Source organism: Thalassophryne amazonica, chromosome 5 (genome assembly GCF_902500255.1).
Source record: "Thalassophryne amazonica chromosome 5, fThaAma1.1, whole genome shotgun sequence".
NCBI lineage: Eukaryota > Metazoa > Chordata > Actinopteri > Batrachoidiformes > Batrachoididae > Thalassophryne > Thalassophryne amazonica.
Window position 1 is genome coordinate 16,975,872 of NC_047107.1, and position 13,465 is coordinate 16,989,336.

Sequence of the window (13,465 nt, forward strand, 5' to 3'; positions counted from 1 at the left end):
CACCTGTGTTCTTCGTCCATAACAGACGCCTGCCCATACCATAACCCCACCGCCACCATGGGCCACTCGATCCACAACATTGACATCAGAAAACCGCTCACCCACATGACGCCACACATGCTGTCTGCCATCTGCCCTGGACAGTGTGAACCGGGATTCATCTGTGAAGACAACACCTCTCCAACGTGCCAAATGCCAGCGAATGTGAGCATTTGCCCACTCAAGTCGGTTACGACGACGAACTGGAGTCAGGTCGAGACCCCGATGAGGACGACGAGCATGCAGATGAGCTTCCCTGAGACGGTTTCTGACAGTTTGTGCAGAAATTCTTTGGTTGCGGCGCATAAAATATCTCTTTCTCTCTTACCGTGACGCCTTTAAGGTGGAGAGCCAACACCTTCGGCAGAGTGCGCTTGTCAACCGGCTGGGCGTTCGTACGCAACCCGCAGCAGACTCTATCGGAGCATGGTTCTGCCCCCTCTTTTCTAGTGTGTGCGCGAAGGGCGGGTGAGTGGCCATCTCAAACTCCCAGGCGCACATAATTCCTTTACTCAACAGGCATCTGAAAGTTATTTCCTCTTGCAAAAACATAATGACCCCAGCTCTTCACTCCCAGTTCAGAATGACCCCAGCATGCTTCACTCTCAGTCGTTAGTGGCTACAAAAACAAATTTGTGCAATAATAACAAGTACATCATTAGGGTTACTTTAAGACAGGGGCAAAACAACATAATCTTTTCTCCACACAATATGTGTATATATATATATATATATATATATATATATATATATATATATGTGTATATGTGTATATACGAGGTCTATTAGATAATAAACCGACCCTTTTATTTTTTTTTTTTAACTATATGGATTTGAATGACATGCGATTACACCAATCATGCTTGAACCCTCGTGCGCATGCGTGAGTTTTTTCACGCGTGTCGGTGACGTCATTTCCCTGTGGGCAGGCCTTGAGTGAGATGTGGTCCCACCCTCTCGGCTGAATTCCTTTGTTTCACACGCTGCTCAAGACGGCGCGCGTTGCTTTATCAAAAATTTTTCTGGACCTGTGAGGAATATCCGAGTGGACACTATTCGAGAAATTAAGCTGGTTTTCTGTGAAAAGTTTAACGGCTGATGAGAGATTATGGGGTGTTTCTGTCGGTGTAAGGACTTCCCACGGAGCGGGACGTCCTGCAGCGCTTCCAGGCGCTGTCGTCGGCCTGTTTCGAGCTGAAATCATCCTAATTTAAGGCTTAATTCACCCAGGACATCGTGAGAGAACAGAGAAGATTCAGAAGAGGCCGGCATGAGGAATTTATGCGGACATTCCACTGTTTAAGGACATTTTTTAATGAAAGACGTGCGCGCAAATTCGCCGAGTCGTTTCCGTGACGACTCGGCAAATCTGTGTGCGCTGCGACAGGAAAAACACCTCCGTGTTGAAAACCATTTGTAGAATTCAGGCGGCTTTTAATGGCTTTCAACAAGTGAGTAACTGAGAAATTGTTTAACAGCTTGGGCATGTTCCAACTTGCCCGTTAAGATTTCCAACGGAGGTGTTTTTCCTGCCGCGACCCCCCGCGGTCGGGTCCAGCCCGACATGCGACTCTGCCCGCACGTTCTTTCATTACAAAATGACCGTTAACAATGGAATGTCCGAATAAACTCCTCATGCCAACTTCTTCTGAAAGTTCTCTGTTCTCTGACGACTTACTGGGTCAACAGAGCCTGAAATGTGGAAGTTTTCAACTTGAAACGGCGAGACGCTGCCGCCTCGAAGCGCAGATCGCCGTCAGGCACCGTGGACCGTCCTTAAAGCGACAGTTACAGACCAAAATCTCTCATGAGCCGTTAAAATTTTTACCGAAAACCAGCTGAATTTATTGAATGGTGTCCACTCAGTTGTGCCTTACAGTTTTGAAAAACTTTTGATCAAACAAAGCAACAGTCTCTGAGCCATTCCTAAACAATGAAAAAAAAATCGACGAGCGGGTGGGCGACTCCTCACTCAAAGACTGCCCACAGGCGAATGACGTAACCGACAGGCGTGAAAAAACTCTCGCACGCCCACGAGGGTTCAAGCATGTCTGATGTAATCACACGTGATTCAAATCCATATGGTTTTTGAAAAAAATAATAAGGTCGGATACTTTTCTAATAGACCTCGTATGTGTATATATGTATATATATATATATGTGTGTGTATATATACGAGGTCTGTCCGTAAAGTATAGGTCCTTTTTATTTTTTCAAAAACTATATGGATTTCATTCATATGTTTTTACGTCAGACATGCTTGAACCCTCGTGCGCATGCGTGAGTTTTTCCACGCCTGTCGGTGACGTCATTCGCCTGTGAGCACTCCTTGTGGGAGGAGTCATCCAGCCCCTCGTCGGAATTCCTTTGTCTGAGAAGTTGCTGAGAGACTGGCGCTTTGTTTGATCAAAATTTTTTCTAAAGCTGTGAGACACATCGAAGTGGACACGGTTCGAAAAATTAAGATGGTTTTCGGTGAAAATTTTAACGGCTGATGAGAGATTTTGAGGTGATACTGTCACTTTAAGGACTTCCCATGGTGAGAGACGTCGCGTAGCGCTCTCAGGCGCCGTCGTCAGCCTGTTTCAAGCTGAAAACCTCCACATCTGAGGCTCTATTGATCCAGGACGTTGTGAGAGAACAGAGAAGTTTCAGAAGAAGTCGGTTTCAGCATTTTATCCGGATATTCCACTGTTAAAGGAGATTTTTTTTAATGCATGACGTGCGGACGGATTGCAGCGTCGGCTCGCAGCCGCTGCGACGCTCCGCCACAGGAAAAGGACAAGTTGGAACATGTCCAGCTGTTAAACAATTTCTCATATACTCACTCTACTGAAAGCCATCAAAAGCCGCCTGGATTTTACAAATGGTTATCAACACGGAGGTGTTTTTCCTGTGCCGCCGCACCGCGCCGGCTGCGTCCCGACGTGCAGACCTGTCCGCACGTCTTTCATTAAAAAAAAATCTCCTTTAACAGTGGAATATCCGGATAAAATGACGTAAAAACATATGAATGAAATCCATATAGTTTTTGAAAAAAAATAAAAAGGACCTATATTTTATTGACAGCCCTCGTGTATATATATATATATATATATATATATATATAATTTTTTTTTAACTAAGACATATCAGTAAATCTATGTGTCATAAATGTCTATTATTCTACACTTATAAATTTCATGTTTTCATTATGACAAAGGCAAGAACATATGAGCTTCATTTGTATTTTCGAATGCATGTGTGTATTTGTGTCAATACACGGACAACACTGCATTTTGGGTTGGGTCTATGTTTGGCTCAGTCTTGTATTTTTTGTTGTATCATATTCTTATTGATCTGTAGGGGTCTCTAGCATGCATTCAAAGCATTGATTTCTACTTAATCCACTAGCTGGCGGATGCAGCCTGTGGGCTGTTACCACCAGCTGCCATCTTGCTTAGCATTATCCTGTGTCGTCAGACATTAGATTAAATAGAAACTGATTATTCGCTGACGTAAACTTGGGTTAAAGTGATCTGAAAATTTTGCTTTGTGCAGCGTTCAGGTGCAGTGACAATCTAACAAAGGAGTATCAGCTGCTTAAATAAATAAAAAATAAATAATAATAAATTGTGGAGTGAGCAGATAGGTCTGTATTATATGTAATAATAATGATGTGGGGAAATGCCTAAAATAGCTGAATAAAGGTTAGAAAATTATTTTTTTTTTTAATGACTTCAGTTTTACTGCTTGAATGCTTTGTCGTGATAAATATCTCACCATTTTTTTAGTGATTCAATTAGAAGTCTCACTGTCATAAAGTCTCAATTGATCCCTTTTAATTAGCCTGTTTTTTTTCTTCACATCAGGTTTTCCATCCTGAGATATTCTGTAAGAGCAAATTCATAATGGAAATGCTTTTGCTCTCAATTTGGTGGGTCACATGACAGTCACTTTGGCATTGTATATAAGAATATACATGAATGAGATAAATTTCTCTATAATATACTGAATGTGTGTGTTTTCAGATTTCTTTTCAACTTGATCCAGAAATTATTGAATATTCTTACTTTCTTATTTATATATTTGATATTTTGCGGAGAAGCGCTCCATATAAGCGGCACCATAGGTGGATTAAGAGTAGTCTTTAATATTCATATCTTTAATTTGATGCGAGCGTGCAAAGCTCTTACTTTCACCCCGGTTATTTCCTATCGTTATCTTCATAATGACATTAATTAAGGATCAGACTAGTATCTGGTGTCGTGGCAGACATGGTGTGTTTGACAAACTGATGGTATTATTTTCTATCTGGACTAGGATGAACAAATTCATTCAAGTCTATTATATAAATAGTCTGATCCTCTTCTGTACTTGTTTTGACATATAGTGGCTGTACAAATGTGGATTTGAATAAATGTAACAGCACTGTAACAGTAGAGAAGCTTGAATCTTCAACTGGACTGGGTTGCTTGACGCGAGGATGTTTCGCTTCAAATCGCAGAAGCTTTCTAAAATCTAAAATTCTTGCTCTGGTAGTCTGAATTCTGTCTGACCCTTGTAGAGAAGAATAAACAGAAGCCACAAAAGCTGGAGTTTTAAACCTAACCAGACCCCTCCAACCGAGAGGCAGACTGCTATAGGCTAGTGACTAAACAATAGCTCTAATTAGCACCTATTGTGCTCTAGTTAGCACCCTCCTAATGACAGGGCAGCTGTCCCTCCTAATGATGGGACAGACGGCTCCCTTGACGACTCTCTTGATGACGTGAATGACTCATTACCATGAACAAAAGATTGAAACTGCTTTGACCTTAGTACCCCACTGTAAACAGGGGACAAAGCGTGTCTCAGACCCCCTCCCTGGTTAAGGCTGGGTTTCAACTGTTTCACATAAAATGCCTCCTTCACTCCTCTCTCAAACCATTTCCTTTCTCTGGCAAAGATTTTAACTTCCTTGTCCTCAAACGTGTGGTTAGTGTCTTTAAGGTGGAGATGAACTGCAGACTGAGGTCCACTGGCGCACTCTCTGCAGTGCTGGTATAGCCTTTTGTATAAAGGTTGCTTAGTCTCACCTATGCAGTGTTCGTTACAGCTTTCCTGACATCTGATAGAATACACTACATTGCTCTGGTTGTAACTCGGGATCCTGTCCTTAGGGTGAACAAATTTCTGTCTCAAGGTGTTAACAGGTTTAAAGTAAACTGGGATTTTGTACTGTCTGAAGATCCTCTGTAGTGTTCCCCTAGTCCTGCTAAATAAGGGAGAGACCTCTTCTTCGTGGCTCTGTCTCCTGTCTGTCTGGTCTCTTTGTTCTTTGAGACTTTTGCACTTTATCCAGGGACCATCATGGGTAACCACATCCTGTGAGGGCTTTCCGGACATGTTGTTGTTCTTTAGCCCTTCCCTCTGTAGTTGTGGGCACCTGTAGGGCTCTGTGTTGAAGAGTCCTGATCACCCCGAGCTTGTGTTTAGGGGGTGGCTTGAGCCAAAGATCACATAATGGACAGTGTGAGTGGGTTTTCTGTAAACCCCTGTCTGGAGCTGCCTGTTCTCTCAGGTGGGCCCTACAGGTTGGGTGCTAACCAAGATGGCGGCGCTCTGGCAAAGCCAGTGAATTTGCAGATCGCCGTGGTACTCCATCTACTGTTTCAATAGATATCTATGATTTAAAGCCTTGAAAAAAATGAACCAGTTTTCACTACAACTTGCAGAGAGGCTTCAACATTTCAAGAAGCTTTATCTTGTCATCACTACTCACAAACATACAAGTAGAGTAAGATGGGCAACAATAGGGCCCTAAAGACTTGGACCTGCATTTTCCTGCAAATATTGTCAAACACCCTGTCAAGTGACCTCAGGACTCCATAAGCTCTTCCCTGGAGTCTTTCAATCTCAAAGTCCTAGAACCCAGAGACATGAATATCACTGCTGAGATAAGTCAATGTCTCTACACGTTCTCCACTTTCACCACATAGAGATACACATCTGCTGGTTGACTCCAGAAAGCCATTAAAAGCCTGGGTCCATATCCACAAAGCAGCCTAAGACTACAAATAGCTCCTAGTGATGTTATTCTAAGAAAAATCTCGAATTCTTAGACATTTCTTAGAATTTTCCTTTGGTAAGATGAAAATTGTCCGCAAAGCACAACAAAGCCTTAAGAGAGCTCCTAAGGTGCCAAACTGGTAAGAGTAGGGAGGACTTTTAAGAAGCCTAAGAGTGTCTAAGCAGAGGAGATGGCACAAAAGACAGAGAGGAAGCAGAGATATTCCCTGTATGTAGGATGACAGTGAGTCAGTAACATGCTACCAGCTTGAGCTACATAATTATTTTATGTTATTTACTGTTTTAATGTATTTACAAATTGTTTAGGTTCTTGTTATCATATACACACTATTAATATTATCATTATTTTATTATTATTATTGGTATTATTAATATTGTGATTTTCTATTATTATTTCTTCTATTTGGTCAATTGATTTTAAATGTGCCACAATGGAAATACGTGTTTTCACTTTCTTGTGTCATGCATGTATTTTTAACATATTTACAATTATATTATGTACTCACAATGAACACACTAAAACTCATGCATGCACGCTTTTAATATACTGTATTTTTCGGACTATAAGTCGAACTTTTTTACATGTTTTGGCTGGCCGGGGGTGCGACCTATACTCCAGAGTGACTTATAAATAAAAAATATACCGGAAGATTCTCAATTAATTTACCGTAATAAAACAATTTTACGTGACAGAGTTGCACTATGTTTTAAAATGGCCACCGGAAACGGAAATACAATGCATCATGGGCACTGTCGTATGGCAGCCGCCCTATAGGTCATGCTGGTCGTGATAACCAATCAGAGAACAGAACATTGGACACGCATTCCTCACCTCACCCAGACACTGTGAAACAGCGTGTGAAACAGCGTGTGAAGCAGACGAACACGGTGCTTGCTGTTATTCCGGGGGGGCTAACAAAACAGCTTCAACCTTTGGATATCAGTGTGAGCAGAGTGTTTAAGTTGACGCTGAGAACTGCGTGGGAGCACTGGGTGAGCGATGGCGGAGGATTAGCGTCTGCACTTGGAAGGAGCTGGCGTCGACACCACGGGGAGGTCAGGAGCTGCGCAGGTAGGTGCTGCACGAACATCGGCAGCTGACACCTGGTGTGTACTATGTCCACAGCGGGTAATATGTTAGAAAAGAACCGTTCAGCGATGGTGTGGGTTATGGTTCGGCTCGCAATGTGGTCCGCAAAATACAAACATATCCGTAGGTAAAATGCCGCTCACGAGAGGGCGCTCAAGGCTTGTGTGACTGTTCCTGCAACTTCTGACTACCATAGAAAAATAAAAATGTCAACATTACTGATAACAAGACAACGGAGAAGGCCCGAAAAAATGCCACCAAAAACAAAATCATACTCTGCAGATTACAAGTTGCGACTGGTGAAATATCCATCCGAAAACGGTAGCCGTCACAATATTATCATCTGAACTTTTCATGTTAAGTTAACATACCTGTCTGTCCATGCGACTTATAGTCCAGTGCGACTTATTTATGGTTTATTTTCCTTTATAATGGATAAAGTGGCTGGTGCGACTTATACTCCGGTGCGACTTATAGTCCGGAAAATACGGTAGATATTCGGCATGTGAATGTGGTACAATCAAACATTTTCAAGGTGTGTAACAATTCATTTCATTTTGCTGGGTTTCATCATCACAAAGTTATCATCATAATTACACGTCTTAATACAGTTCAGGTTATATGATAGGTTGATTTCACTGTCCATTCATGACTACAAGGATGAAGCGCTTTTTTTTCCTCATTTCTCCTCCCCTTTCTGTGACAACCAATCACAGCTTTTAGAGGACTGCATCATACATAGCAACGGGGTCAACCTCGCCTCCTCACAAAGAGAGGAGTTTCTGTCCACTCCTTGGCCAGACTTGTTCTCAGTTACCTGCTGGCTCACTCTTAGGCTAAGATTCCTTTCCAGGAAATTTTAGGCTAAGTTAGGAGCTCTTTGAGAGGGCTTTGAGTTGCTTTGCGGATACTGACCCTGGATCTTAGTCTTGATCCAGGACAACTGCAAACCTAATCACTCCAATTCTTCACTCGGTTTCTGAAGTGGTGCAATCTGGGCATCCACTGATACTGCAAAAATTACAGCATCATTTGCAAAGTCAAGGTTGGTAAACCATTCCTCTCCAACAAAAACACTTAAGTCACAGGTTTCCACAACCCTACCCAGCATCCAATCCATGCAAGCACTGAACAGGGCAAGAACCATGGCAGTACTTCTATGCAGTCTATAGTAATGTTTTCAAATTTTTCAATCAGGCTGCTCTCAGAGACATCCTGAGAATTTATGGCATCAATTTCAATTTCAATTTATTTTCATTTATATAGCACCAAATCACAACAGAGTTGCCTCAAGGCGCTTCACACAAGTAAGGTCTAACCTTACTAACCCCCAGAGCAACAGTGGAAGGAAAAAGGAAAAACTCCCTATGAGGAAGAAACCTCAAGCAGACCAGACTCAAAGGGGTGACCCTCTGCTTAAGCCATGCTACAGACATAAATTACAGAACAATTCACAGAAACAATTCACAAAATGAATATACAGGAAATGCTATTGGTGCACAGGACAGGAGGGTTTCCAGCACAAATACAGTTCTCATCTCTGGATGGAGCTGCACCTTAAACAGAGAGAAAAAACAGAACCAGGCATCAGAAAGACAAGAAATACAGTATAACTTTTCAGCATTAAACAACAAGAAAAAGAAATACTAAGGTGATCGCCGGCCACTAGCCCTAACCTTCACTAAAAGACACAGTAAAGTTGGTAAAGTTGAGGCCGCGGCCCGCTCAGTTTCCTAATAAAATGAATTAAAAGAGTAAAAAGCGTAAAACAAAACTATACCCGTATGCTAGCCATACGAAAGGGAAAATAAGTGTGTCTTAAGTCTGGACTTGAAAGTCTCCACAGAATCTGACTGTTTTATTGACGCAGGGAGATCATTCCACAGAACAGGGGCACGATAAGAGAAAGCTCTGTGACCCACATACTTCTTATTCACCCTAGGGACACAAAGTAATCCTGCATCCTGAGAATGCAAAGCCCAGGCCGGTACATAAGGTTTAATTAGGTCAGCTAGGTAGGGAGATGCCATCCCCAAGAAGTTGTTGGACATCACAGCTAGACTACACACAGACACTGTGCTTTTACGCATTAACTGGAATTATTCATAGGGGTGTTAAACATACCTCCACCAGTATTAGCTTCCTGTTTGCTGTTCCTCCATCATCAACCATCTTCAGACAGTTGTACTTGTTAGCCCTGAGGAGGAAGTCCTGGAACTGTGCAGTCTGGGAGCTGGCAGACAACCCGTTCATTCTCCACTCTGAAGACAAGAACATCACTGATAATTCAGAGTGAGAACCAATTGGAGCATGTAGATACCACATGAGGTTGTAGATACCTGATTCAATCATTCCCCGAGTACACATTCGCCAAATATCTGTTCTTCTATAATTTCATCAAACACAGTTACAAAATGGTGTGAAAAAAACACTGTTAAGAGAAATGCACTGCAACATGACAACCAATTTCCTCAACAACATAAAAAATACATCTCTACTGCACAGTGCCAACCAAACAAGATATTTTTAGTTCCCCAAAACTTTCATATTTCTGAATAACTGCTTAGTTTTCACTGAAATTATAACTACAGAAACTTATTTATTTATTCAATTCTGTTTTCATGAAGATGGTACAAGCAGCATTTCCAGCTTCAACATCCCGAGTGATACAAGCTCCCTGCAGCAACCACATGTAGCAACTGTCAGAAACAGTGCACACTAAGACTAGGCCTGTTCAGTCATCTCCAAGTTCATATCCCGGTCCTGGAATGAACTAAGAGACCATCTTGCTCGTCATAGAGGAATTGCGACTATGACCAAAGCTTACATAAGCAAGGCATACAAGAAAGCAGCAGGTTTCCTGCGTGTATTTGTGAGACAATCATTCAGATGTCCCAATCCAGATGATAAAAGGATCCCACAAATATCACTGGAGTCTTCCTGGACCTGAGTCAATACAACAATTGAAGAGTGACAGAAAAACCTCTGGATCTAAAATTGAGCACTTTCCTGAGTGTCATATTGAAAGAACATAGTTTCACATAGGTGTGAAACTATGTTCTTGGATGACCTCGGGGTATAAACAGTAAGGTGGTCTGTAACCTCATGGCTGCCTTGGAATCAGTTGTCGGTTGTGTCAAAACTTTACCTGCCTTGCTCAAGTAATATCTCTAAAAGGCAAAATATGACCCCTTACTCTAATTAATAAGCAAATCAGGTCACCGTCACTATGGTGATTGCAACTACAACTAGAAAGACCCATGTGTGAAGTTCAGTTAGTTTGGGTCGAAGGGTGTTACGGACTACCCTCTATAGTGTCTTTCGTCATTTCTTTTCCCTTTTGCTCTGTATTTCTATTGTCTCCCTGTGTGTTCATCTCTAGTTGTGTGGCAGTTACTGCTGACATCTTCAGACCTCCTTCACTCAACTGCATCGTGGATTATTCAGCACACATTCTCCATTGGTTCATCAGTGATACCTACCCTGGTCTCACCACTCATCTTCACCAGTATTTAACACACCAGTGTTGAACTCAGACTCTATCAGTTCTTGTCTTGTTTGCACTTTTGCAATTTTGAATGACCTTGAATCAATGAATGTTTTGCTTGATATCCACGATCATCACTCCCCATCAACACTGAACTCCCCCTCCCACACCGATGTCTACCACACAGGACGTCTACCCAATATGACCCATACAAACAGACTCTAGTACTCACCTGGTACCGCATTTGCCAAAAGACATCTGTTAGACCAGCCTGCAAAATTCTTTCCCGTCTCTTCCTATTCCAGCCTCCAGTCAATACAATGAATCATATTCATTTTAACTCATTCAAAGTTCAATTTTTGCTCTGCATTTGGGTATGCTTCCACAACTTTTAACAGAATAACCTGGCCATCAATGGATTTAACAAATATTATATTATATTATAATAAATATTTGGTAGGATTTCACTTTCTGAAACTGGTGTTTTCCACCTGTTTATTGCCACCTCTGCCAGATGACCAAAAGGCAGGGCTCAGCAGTAACAAAGGGGATATTGGTGAGCCAAACTACTTTAAGTTGTGTCCCTCTGTCTGGTTTGCATACATGATTATAACAGATGGTTGAGAGAATCACTCACATTCTTTGTAACTCTTATTGACTCAGGAGGAGATGGTACTTTTACTCATGAAGTTTGAACAAAACTACTAAACACTGACATGGAAGATGTATAGCTCCCCCTGGAAACAAGCAGTATGAATAGCAAGTGCGTGGCAAAAGTAACTTATTACAGATTTGTAGGGCAAATCAGTTTCATCTTATCTCATCTCCCCATGCTTCAATTACTCGGGGTCACCCATGGGTACTTTTAGATAATCCTCATTTATATTTAATAAAAAAAAAAAAAAAAAAAAAAAATCAGTTGGAGTCCAATGCGTCACTCTTTTTGTCTGCAGTCTGTTTTCCCACCAGCAGAGGTCACCAGTGCCACACATACAACACCACTGCAACAGCCTCCATGAAGTGTTCAGTAAATTAAAGGGTGAGTCAACTTTCTTCTTATCCTGCTCATGATTGTACTGTACTGACCACATGGGATCCTCACTGCATTCTCTTAACCCAAAAGAGAAGAAATGGAAAATGAAAGATCTGTGCTCAAGCTGACAAAATGATACACTCTTCCCTGGTAAAGGAGTTGCTTGGATGTATTAATGTGGTAGTAAACCTTTTGTGATGAAATACCTCATTTAACAAACTGCTATATGCTATTAACAAATATGATGTATTATGCAACAGCAAAATACCAATTATGAAGATGTTGGATTCTGTGAATTTTCATTGAAACTCTGCTGTAATTTATACTAAACTGAATCCAAGCGTTTATTCTGTTCAGCTATAATTACACTGGGCTGTAGCCAGAGAGTAACTGTTGTAGAATGGTTCAAGATTTCTTCAGTGTTGTGAGTGACTCCTGAGAGTCAAATAGAAGACAGATATAAGAGTGGTGGACAAGTGGTTAAAAGCACTTGTCAGTGCAGCAAACGCTGCCTATTGTCCATGTAACATGAAGTTGCATTAGGAAGGACATTGGGATTGGCCACTCTTTTTTTGGGGGGGGGGGGGGGGGGGGGGGGGGACTGTAATTACCTTGTTGACTGTTGAGGTTTGGCTCCAGGTTAGTGGGGTTTGTCCACTCTACCACTCTGAAGTCCAGCTGCTGAGACAAAACCTGGATTGTAGCTGTCTTTCCACAGCCTGATGGTCCAGTCAGCAGCAAAATACCAGCCTGTGGATGACAGCCAAGCAAAAAAAATCTAATTTCCCTCAGCATAAATAATATGTATAAGTTTTTAAATGTGTGAGAATAACTTCACATACACCTTGGCTACAGACTTTCAAACTCAATTTTTCCCAACTGCACGTATTCCATTTCTGTATCTTAATTATTCTTCTTCTTTCGGCTGCTCCCGGTGAGTACCTATGTACTCAATGTTATACAACCCCAATTCCAATGAAGTTGGGACATTGTGTAAAATGTAAATAAAAACAGAATACAATGATTTGCAAATCCTCTTCAATCTATATTCAATTGAATACACCACAAAGACAAGATATTTAATGTTCAAACTCATAAACTTTGTTTTTGTGCAAACATTTGTTCATTTTAAAATGGAAGCCTGCAAACACACACACACACACACACACACACACACACGTGTGTGTGTGTTTGTAAAAATCTAAAAAAAAAAAAAAAAAAAAAAAAAAAAAAATCACAATGTCATTATGGCGTATGTGTGTGTAGAATTTTGAGGAAAAATAATGAATTCCACTCATTTTGGAAGAAGGCTGTAACATAATAAAATGTGGAAAAAGTGAAGTGCTGTGAATACCTTCCAGATGCACTGTATGTGTGAAAGAAGAGGCTGGACAAAGCAGCGATTCCACAGCTGCAGAGACAACTAAACCACAACATAACAGACCGAGATGTCCAGTCCAAGTGTGGTGAGTGAGCTGTTTCAATGTGTGTTCTGCACACTGGTGGGGATGAAAGTGAAGGCAAGTTCTTAAAAACATCACTTATTTGTACCTTTGATGCATGAAATGTCAACCAATTCGCCACTTCCTCTATCTTCTTCTTGTGAACACAAAGCTCCGCCTGCAGAAACACAGAACACACAGCAACTCATCAGCAATGTCCAAACATGTCACAAAAGCCCAAGACAATCACCCTCAATTCTTATAGAGAGATGAGAGACATTACAGTATTATAGAATCACAGGAAGTGACCACTAGATCCATCA

General features: G+C 41.4%; 1 protein-coding gene across 1 annotated transcript in view; it reads right to left on the reverse strand.

The window, feature by feature from the left end:
* The window catches only part of LOC117510137 (cell cycle checkpoint protein RAD17-like), a 91,364-nt gene that overhangs the window by 50,200 nt on the left and 27,699 nt on the right, over window positions 1-13,465 (reverse strand). Inside the window, exons 4-6 of the mRNA XM_034169750.1 lie at window positions 13,252-13,320; window positions 12,312-12,450; window positions 9,305-9,441 (exon numbers count right to left, since the gene is read on the reverse strand). Of these exons, the coding sequence (XP_034025641.1) occupies window positions 9,305-9,441; window positions 12,312-12,450; window positions 13,252-13,320 (345 nt within the window). The remainder of the gene's footprint in view (window positions 1-9,304; window positions 9,442-12,311; window positions 12,451-13,251; window positions 13,321-13,465) is intronic.